This window comes from Acyrthosiphon pisum, chromosome A1, assembly GCF_005508785.2.
Source record: "Acyrthosiphon pisum isolate AL4f chromosome A1, pea_aphid_22Mar2018_4r6ur, whole genome shotgun sequence".
NCBI lineage: Eukaryota > Metazoa > Arthropoda > Insecta > Hemiptera > Aphididae > Acyrthosiphon > Acyrthosiphon pisum.
This window is the reverse complement of record NC_042494.1, coordinates 68,384,936-68,400,394: the sequence shown is the minus strand read 5'-3', so window position 1 is coordinate 68,400,394 and position 15,459 is coordinate 68,384,936. Positions and strand designations below refer to the sequence as shown.

The 15,459-nt window shown below is 28.5% G+C and overlaps 2 protein-coding genes across 5 annotated transcripts in view; both read left to right on the top strand.

Annotated features, from left to right (window-relative positions):
• The window catches only part of LOC100570533 (homeobox protein vnd), a 141,277-nt gene that overhangs the window by 108,593 nt on the left and 17,225 nt on the right, over positions 1-15,459 (top strand). The gene's annotated exons all lie outside the window — the stretch shown is intronic.
• Positions 1-15,459, top strand: part of LOC100162131 (1-phosphatidylinositol 4,5-bisphosphate phosphodiesterase) — a 66,830-nt gene that overhangs the window by 46,286 nt on the left and 5,085 nt on the right. For 2 of the 4 annotated variants that reach the window (XM_008190255.3, XM_016808761.2), the window contains exons 2-16: positions 6,675-6,885; positions 7,087-7,146; positions 7,635-7,772; positions 9,265-9,344; positions 9,431-9,566; positions 9,635-9,735; positions 10,438-10,604; positions 12,082-12,292; positions 12,373-12,466; positions 13,068-13,232; positions 13,322-13,510; positions 14,115-14,268; positions 14,342-14,499; positions 14,609-14,980; positions 15,137-15,341. In XM_008190255.3, the coding sequence (XP_008188477.1) occupies positions 6,715-6,885; positions 7,087-7,146; positions 7,635-7,772; positions 9,265-9,344; positions 9,431-9,566; positions 9,635-9,735; positions 10,438-10,604; positions 12,082-12,292; positions 12,373-12,466; positions 13,068-13,232; positions 13,322-13,510; positions 14,115-14,268; positions 14,342-14,499; positions 14,609-14,980; positions 15,137-15,341 (2,401 nt within the window). In that variant the 5' untranslated portion in view covers positions 6,675-6,714. Of the gene's footprint in view, positions 1-4,548; positions 5,047-6,674; positions 6,886-7,086; positions 7,147-7,634; positions 7,773-9,264; positions 9,345-9,430; positions 9,567-9,634; positions 9,736-10,437; positions 10,605-12,081; positions 12,293-12,372; positions 12,467-13,067; positions 13,233-13,321; positions 13,511-14,114; positions 14,269-14,341; positions 14,500-14,608; positions 14,981-15,136; positions 15,342-15,459 lie in introns of those variants that run through there. The other 2 variants (XM_008190254.3, XM_001948206.5) reach the window with 2 other exon arrangements.

Here is a 15,459-nt window from a genome sequence, read left to right as displayed (position 1 = left end):
ACATTTTAAACAATATTCTTCGCTCATTAGAAGTTGAGCCAGTTAGGGGTGCTAATTAAGACTTGGGGGTGGTAAGCACCCCCTGGCACCTCCGTATGTGCGCCAATGGGAGATTCAGCCGTCCAGGTATAATCGAGGTGCAACACTCGTCCAATGCCCGAAAACTCCGATCAATTATATAGATATTGAAAACCTAACGTAGCACGTTCTATTCGTACATTAATATTAATATAATAATATCTATTGTACAAGCACATTTGAAGTATGTGTATGTTTTGTAACAGAGTTGTAAATAATACATTTAAAATACTCTCGATGCTGAAAGTATTAAAAAAAGTATTTGGATGCTACTTTACTGAAATTCACAAAATTGATTTGTGGGCGTAATTATATAATTCGATATCCAGGCAACATTTATTCATAATATTATAGTTATATTTGTTCATACAGTGTGGTCATTATTTTTATCTATTTTTTTAAATTTTTTTATCACATTATGACACAGTTAAAAAAAAATGTACAAGCAAAGAAAATAATGTCCTAGGTTTGATAAATCTATGAAAATATACATAAATTATATACATTATTTTAGGTATTTATCTTCTATACTGACATAAAGTATATTGTATTATATGTATATGTATTAGGTACTATATACATTCCACCTATTTAATTAAGTGTATGAATAATAATAACTAATTTGTATGTTTTTATGTTAATTTATTAGCAATTATTTTTCTAATGTTTTATTTCTTTACAAAAATACCAGAATGCTATAATAGGTACTTAACTGCAACTCTACCAAAACAAAATGTCCATTTCAATAAATTTTACTTTTAAATACTCTTCTCCAAACAGCAAAAATGCGTGTGTCTTGCGTGGTTTTTATTATTTTTATCAGTACCTACCCCAACTAAAGTAGGTAGGTATCTATATATATTATATACTGCTCGCCAGGGCGTGGCCCAATTTTGTCAATTATTGTTTTTGTGAATTAGATATAGGTCAGTCGAAAATATCCCAAGAGTTAATTATGCTGAATAGCCAATAGGTTATTCACAATATAGATAACAACAAGTTTTAATAGTTATTATAAATATTGCATATAAATGTAGCGATACAGGATTTTGAGTTTTTTGGCGGACTAATACTTTATTGTAATATTACCGTTTTATTATATTATTAGATATATAGGAGAGACTAAACTAGAATTCTTCGTGAGTTTTCCATGCCCGTAGTGGTGTAGTCACATATAACGCTTCAGACCTTTGCAGCAATCTTCATACAAACTACAATTTTAACGGTTACGTCTTACGTAATAAAATATTACGTAAGAATGAAAGTATTTTTAAATTTTTTTAAGTTTCCCGAAAGATGCAGTCCCTTATTTCCCACCCATTGGACTAAGCCACTGATGCATGCATAATATATTGGATTTCATTAAATATATATATTAATATGATGTAATAGTAATATGACATTGTGGGTGGTTGAATAAGGAATAAGAATAAAATTGCAGAAACTCAGCAGACGTAGGTATAATCAGTATAATCACGTGCACTGGTGCACAAACTATTACTTTTAAATTCAACCTAGAGGTAACTTTTTTCATTTTATAAATTTAATTTAATTTAATCGTCCAAATATAACTGCAGAGATTGATTTATTCGTTATTTATTTTGAGGCACGACGGATATACGGATATACGATACGCCTGTGGATAAAAACAATACAGTGAACGTCATTACTGAACAAATACAAACCTTACCACGCAGTTAACCTGGTTTTGTTGATAAGAGTCCATAGAGTAGAAAAGAGTATATCAGTATTACATACTTATTGCAAAAACTTTTTGTTTTAAATTTACGAACTACGAGCTTAACGTAGAGATGCAAACAACAAAATGCCGAAACAAACATCGATGCTGTATAAAATTCTAAAAAATATAACATTTTATATAGTATAACTTACTCTCGAACTTACTATATTGTACTAATAGGTGTGTGCGTAGAGAAAAAATGCACGAATTCCCGTTATTATACAGAATGATTTGCCAAACATTATAAACCCTATTTTTTATTTAATAATAAACTTATTAAAATATTTTAGTTTTTAATTATACCTACTTAATGACCTTATAATAAAATACTTAGATTTTGAATACCATTTAGGGAGCGTCCTCAAACGATGTCAATTTCTTATTTTCAAATGAGTATCGCCCTTTTTCTTGCGAATTGTTAAGTCAGGTGAAGTCAGGTAAAGTACGGTGTATAAATGTATATAATGGCAATTATTATTCAAACTAGTACTTATATACTCTGACAACTTTAAAAACTATAAAAACTTGATTGATTAATGCTAATTATGTACTTTAAATTTTAAATCACCATGGACCTAAAAATATCCTTGTACCACTGATTAAATATACATGTTTATTTAATCAATGCTTGTACTTCCAAAGTTATATGACTCGAAACTACAACTACGAATTTTGATTTGGATATATGATATTGGATAGGTGAATCAACATTTTCAAAAAAGTTATCTACTTAACAATTTACAGAAAAAACTATGATTCACAATAAAAAAGGTGGGTAAGTGGATTTCGCTCTGCTGTACAGTAGGTTACAAGTGGGTCACTGTATAATGGATGGTATTAAATTTGAATTCAATGATATAATATCATTGTATAAGAAAAACGATTCTGAGCGGAGACGGTATGTTAGTCTAGGTATAAGACATAATATTATATTAGGTACCTATAATAAATTCCAAATTAATCATATCATAATATTTATTAGGTACTTATAACGCGTTATACATCAACAAAAAACCGTGGTACTATCATAGATATATAATAGTATACTTTAGAAGTTTCAAGTACCCACGAATAATATTATACAATCACAACAAAATAACTAAAATAGTTATCCTAGGTTTTTAATATGTAATTTCGTCCAAATTTGTACTTAAAATGACTATAAAAGTAAACTGCGTAAATGTATTTTTTAGATTTTTTGGTACAGAAATAACTACTTACGTGGAATCTTGTTTTAAATTTTCAATTCTTAGATATAAAAGTTGAACATTTTATACATTTTTAACCGCAAAATAATTATTCAATTTTAAATTTGATAAATTTTGTCAAAATTCGATCTTCAAATGCTTATAAAAAAAAATTGTGCCTTAGTATTTTTAATATTTTTCAACTGCTGTTGTAACAATACATCAGGAGCCTTGTATTAATTTTTTACACTTTTTGTCCCAACAGATAAAACTTTATTGATATTTATAGAAAAAAAAACTAAAAAAATGTAAAACTGACAATGTCCGTAAACAGCTCAAAAAGAGTCAAATTATTTTCAAAATTTTATCGTATATATAAAATGCTAATATAAACATTCAGTCAAAATTTCATGTACCTACGGCCATTTTCTTAAGAGTTGCGCCAAAAACCAAAATCAATTTTCTCGAAAACAGATTTTGTGTAAAAATTCCCGTTTTTCCTTTATTTTTGTTTTGTTTTTCACGGCGCTTTTGAAAGCTACTGGGAAATTTTTACTTTTGACCCCCCAAAGTACCAACTAGATTCACTTTCCTATCAGAAAAGGTACTGTTGAAGAAAATTCAAGCACTTTTACTGTCCTAAAAGGTGATGACAGACACAAAAAAAAAACACACATCATTGTAAAATCAATACATTCATCGTTCCACTCAGAATCAAAAAAATCTAGCCCATGTATTATTAATATTTTTAAACTGATAATGTAACAATATGTGAGGACTTAGGAGCCTTGAATTAAATTTTAAATATTTTTGACCCCACAAATAAAACCATTGATATTTGAAGAAAAAAAAACTCAAAAATTTGAAATTTGATGTCAGTAAACAGTTCAAAATATTTTGAAAATTTTATTAAGTATTAGAAAATCATAAAATAAACATACAGTGTAAATTTTAAGTATCTACGATTATTTTATTTAGAGTTATACCAAAAATCAAAATCAATTTTTTCAAAAACCAATTATGAGTGAAAAATTTAAATTCTTGTTTTTCCTTAATTTTTTTTTTTGTTTCACATGGTGCTTTTGAAAACTACTGTGAATTTTAAATTTTTCCTCCTAAATATTCACTTTCCCATCGGAAAAGATATGGACGTGGAAAATCGAAACATTATAAACGACTATTTACCTATCGTGTACACAGAAATAAAATACATTTTTAAAAAACACACCACATAGTAAAATCAATATATTCATCCCTCCTCTCAGAATTTAAAACAAAATTCAAGCAGACTACAATAAAAAATAATATGTGTTTCCGAAGAGATATTTTTCAACAAAAACCGTTCCATCTTATAATTGTGCGGGTCTATCATAACATTTTGATATTTGAATATTAATTTTGATGAGTGCTGTGGGCTGTGGCAGCCTCCGCTGTTGAAACGCGCGACAGTGGTTCGAAAAATGGCGCGACCGCGGCCGGCGACGGACGACCATAACTTACTGATTGCGGCACTCACTGATAAGATCGATAACAGCGGACAATAGTTTGTTGTTATTATGGTTCGCCGAGATTTCGTTTGATGTTTTGTTTTTGAAAAATATATAATATTGTTTACTCCTCTATATTAGTCCTCTCGTTCGCTTCACGTTTGAGTTGTTTTTATTTCTCTCTCACAAACTGTCCGTTCCACTTATCGCGGTTGTCACGACGTCTTGTCAGAGTCAGACGCACGCGCATACCGATCAATATCCACCGTTGTTACGCTACATTATCGTTAAGTTTTATCATAGTCGTCCCATGGCCCTCCGAATCACCGCCGAATGACGGCTGCCACACCGGCGGTGGTGATGGTGGTGGTGTTCGCCGACGGGCCTGCTGACACGCCGACGGCCATTAAAACTGCTGTAAGATTTCCGGGGCGCCGGTGCGGGTGACGGACGGGACACGATTGCAGTCGGCCCGACGTCGTACCTAATTGTTTGTGTCGTCTGTAGTTAGTAGATACTTAGTCGTTGTTGCCGAGGGAAAAGGAATACCTAAGTGAGTAATAATACTTAGGTACTACATGTCGTTCGTTTACCGTAGGCAATCATATCATGCCATAAGTACCCCAATCCTGCGATGACTACTGACGGCCAATCATATTGAGACCTATTCGTTAGACGATTCATACGGCTAGGACTCATAGAATTTGCCTCCCCAGATCTCTTTGGATTTGACCAATGACACTTTATAGTCACGGCTTAATAGTACCCATGACATGCCATACCTATAATTTTATATTAGGGCGATCATTTTCACACTGTTCACTTAATTTTATTTATTTTTCGTTAATTTTTGTACCAATACGTTTTAACTAAAAAGCCCTACCTACCTACCTACTTACTATATTTTGTCAAAAATCACTCCTAACATTTTACAACATAATATGGTGCTTAAAGAATACTTAGGTATATTCTCAATCTAGACACTAATTATTAAAATATCCATTAGGTTACTTAACCGTTGTTTAATTGTTGATTACTAAAATCGCACGTTTAACCAAATACCTTTATCTCTTAAATTTGTATAGGTTGTTGGTACAGAATTAAATTAAATATTTATATTGAATACCACTTACCTAATTAAATCATTTTTTTTCTTGTTACAAGTCTTACTTTCATAAAGTTATCACTTAGGTATTGCGAATGACAACTTATTAGTTATTCATAAAATATAGGTGGGCATATTACTAATACCTATGCTTTTATGCTTATACCTAGATACTCTTCTAATAGCCATCCCTACTAAAATACGTATACATAGTAAAATAATCTCACTTTTAAAACTGAACACAGATACTAGACAAATATATAATATCAAAGTACCAACCATGCACAAAAAATTAACACAATCTACTACTTACATATCGGTCCAAAAATTTACAATATATTATCATTAGAAATTAAACATACAAACTCTTTAAACTCTAGCATAACTAACTCATTCAAGATTCTTAAAAAAAACACTGGGACAAAATATAGACAAACCTATAGTACATGTTTTATAGGGCTATTGCATCGCATAATGCATTAATTAGATGATGACTTTGATAGTTATTGATAAAGTTTTATAGCTTTATATTGTAATTTTTAATTTCAAGATTTTATACATAATATTACATTATACCAACATAAATATTGTGAAAAAATGTATACCTTTATGTATTCATTATTAAATTATTTTGTATTTCAAATTGTTAACTCATGGGCCCTTACACAAACATTTTCAGTGGGGCTCATACCTTCTTGAAGAGTAAATATAAAAATAAATAAACAAAAAAATTGTCTTAAAATACCTATCTATGTTTTTAAACTAGTAAGTTTTACACTTATAAGTTATAATTATCTGGTTGTTAAAACATATTCTTAGGTTATATATTAGATACATCTCATTTTAGTCTTATGGTATAAAAAAGTACATTTGTATTATGTCTATAATGTATCAGTACCCACTTTCAATTTTAATAATATCATTACATAATAATAATAGGTATGATATAAAATGTATTGCATCCAAAAATCCATCTCAACCTTAATTGGTCTTTAATTTGTTACTTAAAAACCCATTAAATTTGTTTTTTCATAGTAGTTAACTCTGATTAATTACTCACTTGTTTGTTACAATAGTCCATGAACACAACGAGAACATAACGGCCAATCGGTCGCAATGACAAAGAAATTTGAGTTCAATTGGCAGATCCCAGTTCCTGATGTGTTGCTACAGGGTTGTTTGTTCGACCGCTGGTCTGAAGAAAAAGACAACGTTGAAATCGAAAATGGCTGTTTATTTAAGGTTGACGAATATGGATTTTTCATCTATTGGAAAAGCGAAAATCGAGTAAGTAATATTTTAAAATAATAAAAACACAATAGTACTAACATTTTTTTAAACATTTATTTGAATACTTTTATTACAATGATTTTAAATATCTCAAATATTTATCTAATTGTATTATTATTTTTGTTATTTAATCATTAATAATTAAGTATGTTTATAATTGTAATTTAGATTTTTCTAAATATATTTCTCTAATTTTAGGATGGAGACGTCATTGAGTTATGCCAGGTCAGTGACATACGCTCTGGAGGATTACCTAAAGTAAGTTATTTTTAAATAAAAATTGTTGACTTTAAAATATAACATTATGAGGCCACAATTTTTTCAATTGTATATCTGGCCTAATTTTGAACTGTTCCCTGAAAAAGTGTCATACTCGCATTTATTTTCCTCATCTAACAAATGTAAAGCAAAGAAAACGCAACTTTCTGTTGTTTTAAATTATGAATTGACCTAATATCAAACTTGAAAGTAAGAACAAAGAACATTACTTATGTTAGTTTTTCTATATTTCAATTTTTAAGTAAGGAATGAGTGTAAAAATGGTAATAACTAGCATAGATAATGTTATGTTCTTACCAATAAATTTTCTATATGGTAAACTCAGTCTTATATTAAATCAAAGTACTCTATATTGATTCTACTGAATACAAAATGTCTATGTTGTACTTTTGTAGAACTGAGACAACGTGTGTGTGAAAAGGTGAAAACCCACACTCAATTATGTAAAATACTTTTATTGTTTTTAGGATACCCGACAACAGCAGCAGTTGATAAATAAACATGGCGATACCTTGGAAGAGAAATCCTTAACTATATGCAGCAACACGGATTACATCAACATAAATTATCAGCATGTTATTTGTCCAGATGCTGCTACAGCGAAAGTAAACAATACTGAATAATTACATCATTTAACACTATTTAATTTATAAAATTATGTATTAATATTAAACTATCAAACAAATTATTCAAAATTATTTTAATGATAATATTACCTAGAACCTTACTACGCACTTCAGAAATTATAAGTTAATACAATGCAAAACTATAGTGTAATGAAAACACTGAGAGCTGCATTATATTACTCAACCAAATTGTTACAAAATGTATATCAATTAATATCTTAGTTTTTTAATGGTTTATCTATATATTTCTATATTAGTAACTTTTAACATATACTAGAGTATAATATTATTTATATCAATAAATAGTAACTGAAAAATTGTATTACAGTTCTTTACCAAATGTTAACTTGATAGGCTTCTTATCCACAAAAAGCAATAGATTTTAATTTAGTTGATTGGTTGCATCATTCGCCTTGCAAAAATAATTTTAACGGGATACAAGATATCTTTTTAAGTTGTACAATGTACATGTTCCATTTTCACGAATGTGTTTTGGAATTATCCTCATTCGAGTAACAGTTATAACTTATTAATTCCACAGGGAAATAATAAATAAATCACAATTATATTACATTTGTATCTACCTTAATTAATATTACAATACTGAAGTGAATAAACTATGGTAATTTATTGAATATGTACTAAATGATACAAATAATTAGTTTGTACTACCAGGGCCGGATTGGAAAAATTCGGTCCACCGAGTTTTCCGTACTTTACCAGCCCACTTACAAACTGGCAGCCTTTGGGTACGTTCTTATGTCGTGCATAGTTTTTTTTTATTTTATAGTCTCCATTACTTCAACTTTTAACTCTCAACATATTTACAGTCGGCACGACCCTTCATGATTTGAACAGCCCAAAATTGTTGTGGCCCACCGAGTTTTACTCTGTAACTTGCCAGGCCAATTTGGCCCTATATACTAAATTTGAAATCATTTTGTAGTTAATTATTGTATGTATAAAAAATTTTTCTTATGTGTAAAAATGTTGTCAAAAACCATATCAAAAAGTTAAATTATTAGTTAGTTATGATTTATATTTTATACATTTTCGTCATCATCAATTTAGAAATAAATATTTATTGTTTATGACCATGTCATTTTTATTTTTGAATTAAAACAAAATATAACATTATTTAAAATACAAATAATAAATCTAAAAATTATAATAGTACAATAGCAAGTAAAATAGATAACAATTTTCCAATTTAAAATGAATTATTTTTATTAATAAATATAAGCTATTAACTTATAATAATTTAATGACTATAAATAAAACTTGAACTAGTGTAGATAATATGAATTTTTTGATTACTAATTTTATAAATAATAATGTTATTAATAATTTTTTATTTTAATAGTTTAAAATTGTAATGAGCAATTTTAAGTATTAAAATTTGTATTTAAAATATTTTATGATAAGTATTGAATAAATTCCTGATTATTATGTATATTTTATTTCAATAAAGCAATGGCAAGAAGGTCTTCGTAAGATTACGCATAACAACAAAATGAACAATGTTTGTGTACGGACCAATCTTATGAAACAGTGAGTTTATAATACTTTATGTTACATAGAATATACATTATTAATATGAAATAAACTTATTTTGTGTTAATATTAATATGTTATAGTTGGATGCGATTAGGCATGTTGGTGGATCCAAAAGGTAAAGTTCCTGTAAAAGTAATCGCTAGAACATTTGCTTCAGGTAAAACTGAAAAAATGGTTTACCAGTGTCTGGCTGATCTCAACTTGCCTAGTGGAAAAGTACAGTAGATTGAATAATAATTAAAATAATAACAATTATATTTGTATTAATTGTATTAATATTTTAGAATGATACTATTGAGCCATCAGATTTCACTTTTGATAAATTCTATGAACTTTATCACAAGATATGCCCTAGAAATGATATTGAAGAACTTTTCCAGTCAATGTAAGTATTAAATTATAAAATTATAAAATTATTTTTGCAGTGTCAATATAAAAAAACTTGTTACGTTTTTCTTTGATATTTTTTTTTTTCACTTCGATAATTTAATATAAAATCATGCAACATTTTTATATAATACAGAGTTTAATCTGGAAAACTACAAGCAACTCAAACATTTAATTTTACTTTTATATTTTATGATGGGTACAATGGATATTGTGTAATGTATATTATGTGATGATTTTATACTCTATTCAGATTAAGAATATACCAGGTGGCTATGATCAAAACCAGTTTTGCTATGTAAATATGGTTTGATCTTATTCTGAATAGACTATGTATATTAATATAAAGAAAATTATACTTATTAGAACATCCTTAAAAAAAGTGCCATTTTAGCATCAGATAAGTTAAGAATTTGAAATTAGGTGTTTCGGCAATTCTTTATCAAATTTACTTTTTTTACTAAAGTAAAAAAGTACTAAGTTAAAAAAACAATTTAATTTTAATTTTAAATATTGTCGTTTATCTATTTTTCAATACCGTTAGTACCTACAGTACCCTCTCCCACAATTTAAAAAAAAACCACCCAATGGCCTAAAGTGTACCATTACTACTATAACCCCCTCAATAGCTAATGGCCATAGTTGCCGGGCTCTAAACCAATAAAAAAAAAAAAATACTAATCTAATCGTTTTTTTTTAGTACTCAAGGAAAAGCTGAAAATATCAGTTTGGATCAGTTTATTACCTTCCTAAATGAGAAACAACGAGATCCTCGTTTAAACGAAATATTATACCCTTTGTATGATGAAAAGAGAGCACTTGAAATTATCACAGACTATGAACCATCTGAAGAGGTGAAGAATGAAAGTAAGCAATTTCAAAGTTAATATTTTATTAAAATAATGCGAATAGCTGTTAGAAATATATTTTAATTAGTAGATTACTACTAGATTACATTTTCTGAGAATGAAATATTTTAACTGGATTACAAGAACTAATATAATGTTTATTTTCAAGCAGATATATTTTATTATTTAGGTATATCATATTTTGTAACATTGATTAAGTTATTTAAAAACATACAAATAATGAATTGTCATCATACACATTTTTTTGAAATTCCTCGTTTTCAAAACTCTTCTTTCTCTGCGCTCTACTCATTTTTTCCATTACATTTAATACTACACCATTCTGATTGGGGAACATAATTGGTTGATTATTTAACACTTCTTTTGCACTCTCTGCTGTCATGAAAGTCACAAATCCGGGCACAATTTCTGTAGTAGGTTCTGGGTTTTTCTCTGTGGTTATAATTTGTGCATTCACTACTAAACCCCACGTGCTGAAAAATTGTTTCAACTCATCAGAATTCACATTAACTGGAATATCACCTACAAACAACTGATGACTAGTTGGAAGATATTTGTTATCCCTGTTTTGGTATGACTCCTTCTTCTCTTTGACGACTAACCACACTCCACTTTTATTTGGGTATGTTATTGGCCGATTTTGTAATACTGCCTGTGTGGACTCTGATGAAGCATATGTTACAAAACCGTAGTTCACGTTTCTCGTCATAATTCTCAAGCTGTATAGTTGACCATATTGTTCAAAAAACTGACTCAGGTCCTGAGGATTTGTATCGGCTGGTATACCAGACACAAATAACTGATTACTTCTAGGCGGATATAACATTTTATTATATTGACACACAGAATTCATTTTTCTATTATATGTTTGATTTTTCAATTTTCTTGTGCGTTTTATTGCATTGTCATTGCCTATATTGAGCTGTGCTCTGTGATCTAAATAGAAAAGTGTGTCGTTTTTTATTATATATTCATTTTTAGTATTACGATCCAGAACGATTGTCTGGGAAAATCTTCTCTGGTCACAATTGTGTTTAGTCAGGTCACCAACAACAACTATTACTATATAGTTATAGAGGTGTTGAGTATTTACTGAAAATATATTGGTTTTACATCCTTTATAGTCCAGTTGGACAACACAATCATGTATATCATTTTTGCCAACCACAAATTGAGTTTCAGAAGTCACTTTGTGATGCACAAATATCGAATTTTTTTCATAATATTTACTTAAATTATGTGGACATTTACTAAGTGTTGTGTAATATTTACGTACAAAATTGTTGCCAAATGTTTTGAGATCTAAATCAGCATCCATATTCTGATTTGTATTACTACATAATACTAATATTTTCCATAAATTATTTTAGGTTTTAATAATGGTGTTTATATAGTTACATTCAATATAATATGAATTAATACTTTATATTTAATTCAAGCCAGCATAAAATTGATAATAATAATAATTTTTTTAGAGCAATTATCAAAAGAAGGTCTCATAAGATATTTGATGTCTGATGAAAATGCACCAGTGTTTTTGGATCGATTAGAATTCTACATGGATATGGATCAACCTTTAGCTCATTATTATATTAATTCATCTCATAACACATATTTATCTGGACGCCAATTTGGCGGAAAGTCTAGTGTCGAAATGTATCGTCAAACACTTTTAGCTGGATGCAGGTGAGCTTATTTCTTAGAAAATTTAAGTTTTTATGTTAATTAAATTAAATTTTGATTTTTAATACTTTGAAAATACATAGATGTGTTGAACTCGATTGTTGGGATGGTAAAGGTGAAGAAGAAGAACCAATTATTACCCACGGGAAAGCCATGTGTACAGATATTCTATTTAAGGTATGACTATTATTTTTAACAATGTACTGTTAGGTATACTTTCCAGAATGAGCAGATAGTGCTTAAAACAATCTTAACTTCATAACTTAATAACTCAATATGTCTTAATTGTAATATGTATACTGTATAATAATTGTGTTTATTTTGGCTATATTTAAAGTAATGTAAATAAAAAAAAAAGGGGCCTATGTAAATAATTATGATTTCAAAATGCAGATTTATAAAAATCATTAAAATTAGTGTTACTAAAACATTTTTTTACCTTATCTAGCTCTAAAATAAATTTAAAAAATGTGTGATCGATCTTTGTTACTTTTGTCAAAGGATAACAGTTAGTATAGTATTTTATATAATGTTTAATTCAAGGCTACCTTTTCTTGTTTAAGTATACTAAATAATAATTGTTTTTTTCATACTTTTATTATGAAATTATTAAAAGATTGATCTTATTATTTTTGTTTTCTTTAAAAATAATTTGAGTTCTATGTATACATAAAAATTAAAAACAATTACAATAAGGATGTTTTGAACATTATCTTATATTATGTTTATGATTACTCAATTTTTGATGATTAAAAGTATTTTGTTTGATTACATTTAGGATGTAATTTATGCTATTCGAGATACAGCATTCGTAACATCTGACTATCCAATTATTTTATCGTTTGAGAATCATTGTTGCAAGAGTCAACAATACAAACTTGCCAAATATTGTGATGAAATTCTTGGAGATTTATTGATGAGAGAATGCTTACCTGATTTTCCAGTAAGTTAAAAATGTTTATTTTAATGCTTATCAATCTTATATTATATATTATATATTTAATATAATTTTAATAATATTTTATTTTTAAGTGTGATCCAGGAGTTCCATTACCTCCCCCATCATTACTTAAAAGGAAAATTATGATTAAAAATAAACGATTAAAGACAGAAGTTGAAAAAAGTGAGTTAGAGCTGTTTAGAAAAGGTCAGTTTGTCATTGAAGATGAAGAAAAAGAAGATGCAACTGCTGTGACTTCAAATCCACCTGAAGAAAAAAAGGTAATACAAGATTTCAAAAATAATTAGTATTATATACTTCTATTACGACATATTATTATTACTTATTGCCAGTATCTGATGATCATCATATGACATAAGTGTTTCGTCACAAAATATTACTGGGCTTATAAAATGTTAAACTCATTTTTAAGTAGGTTTAAATTGTTCTTGTATGTTATTCATAAGATCTTTAAAGGTCGTTGTTCAAGCTGAAATATGTCTGAGAAGTTTATTCTCTTCTTGAAGTTGCCGGTCTAATAATGGAATTGCACCATTTGTCTTAATATTATATTTAGACTTCATATGTCACCATATACTTAAGATTGTTTGACTGTGTGTGTTCTGGTAGGAGTGTATAAAGCAGTGTTGATATAATGCCGAATTTACACTTTCTGCTGATCACTAGTTCCTGAAACTATTTCATTTTTTTTTTTTTTTTTTGTAATAGGTAAACATACACCTCTTTCTCTTTTCTTAATAATAAATGTAAATACAACACATAAGTCAAATGTGCAGGTTGCATACTTAACCACTTACAAACATTGTTTTTTAATTTTCATATTATATCATTACATTATTTTTATTATTATTTTTCAAACACAAGGTTGAAGTACCCGATGTAGGAACAGGTACTGAAGGCGCCGAGGCTCCACCACCAATACAATATACTGGTTCAACTACAAATGTACATCCATGGTTATCTTCAATGGTTAATTATGCTCAGCCTATCAAGTTTCAAGGTTTTGATGTAGCTGAAAGTAAGTTTAATAAATAATGTAGTTTTTTTGTTTACAAACTATCATATTATATAAATGTATTTTATTTTTAAAGAAAAGAATATTCATCATAACATGAGTTCCTTTGCTGAAAACACCGGACTTGGATATTTGAAATCTCAAGCAATTGAATTTGTAAACTACAATAAAAGACAGATGAGCCGTATATATCCAAAAGGAACCCGTGCTGATTCTTCAAACTATATGCCACAAGTAAAATTACAAATTTTTTTATCATAATAACTTAATAATGTCAAAATTATGTATTTCAACTTTTAACAATTTTATTATCATTTTAATATTAATATAATGTTAATTCTAGGTTTTTTGGAATGCTGGTTGTCAAATGGTATCATTAAATTTTCAAACTGCTGACTTGCCTATGCAACTTAATCAGGGAAAATTTGAATACAATGGTAACTGTGGATACTTATTGAAACCAGATTTCATGCGCAGAGCAGACCGAAGCTTCGATCCATTTGCAGAATCCCCTGTAGATGGTGTGATTGCTGCCCAGTGTTCAGTTCAAGTGATTGCTGGCCAATTTTTGTCTGACAAGAAGGTTGGTACTTACGTTGAAGTTGATATGTATGGCCTTCCTACAGATACTATACGTAAAGAATTCCGTACCCGGATGGTACCTAGCAATGGTTTGAATCCAGTCTACAATGAAGAACCATTTTTATTTAGAAAGGTAATTTGCTTTTTTTTACTCTATTACATACATATTGTAGTATAAAGATTTGAATTTCTTTATTATAATTTATGCACAAAATGTTTGATCATCAAGTGTATAAATATATTAATATATCATATTAATTTCTATAATTTTTATAATATTGTACTTTAGGTAGTGTTACCAGATTTAGCAGTTCTGAGGATTGGTGTGTATGAAGAAAATGGAAAACTACTGGGACAAAGAATTTTGCCTTTGGATGGTCTACAAGCTGGTTATAGGCATATATCATTGAGATCAGAAGCAAATTTCCCAATGGCTCTTCCTATGTTATTCTGTAACATTGAATTGAAAATTTATGTTCCTGATGGTTTTGAAGGTGCGTTAAATAATTTATTTAGTTGTAATTTTTTCCCCATACAGGAATTATAATAACATTTTTAAAATAATATAGTTACTCTAATATATTATAATCTATATTAATACTTAAGAGGACG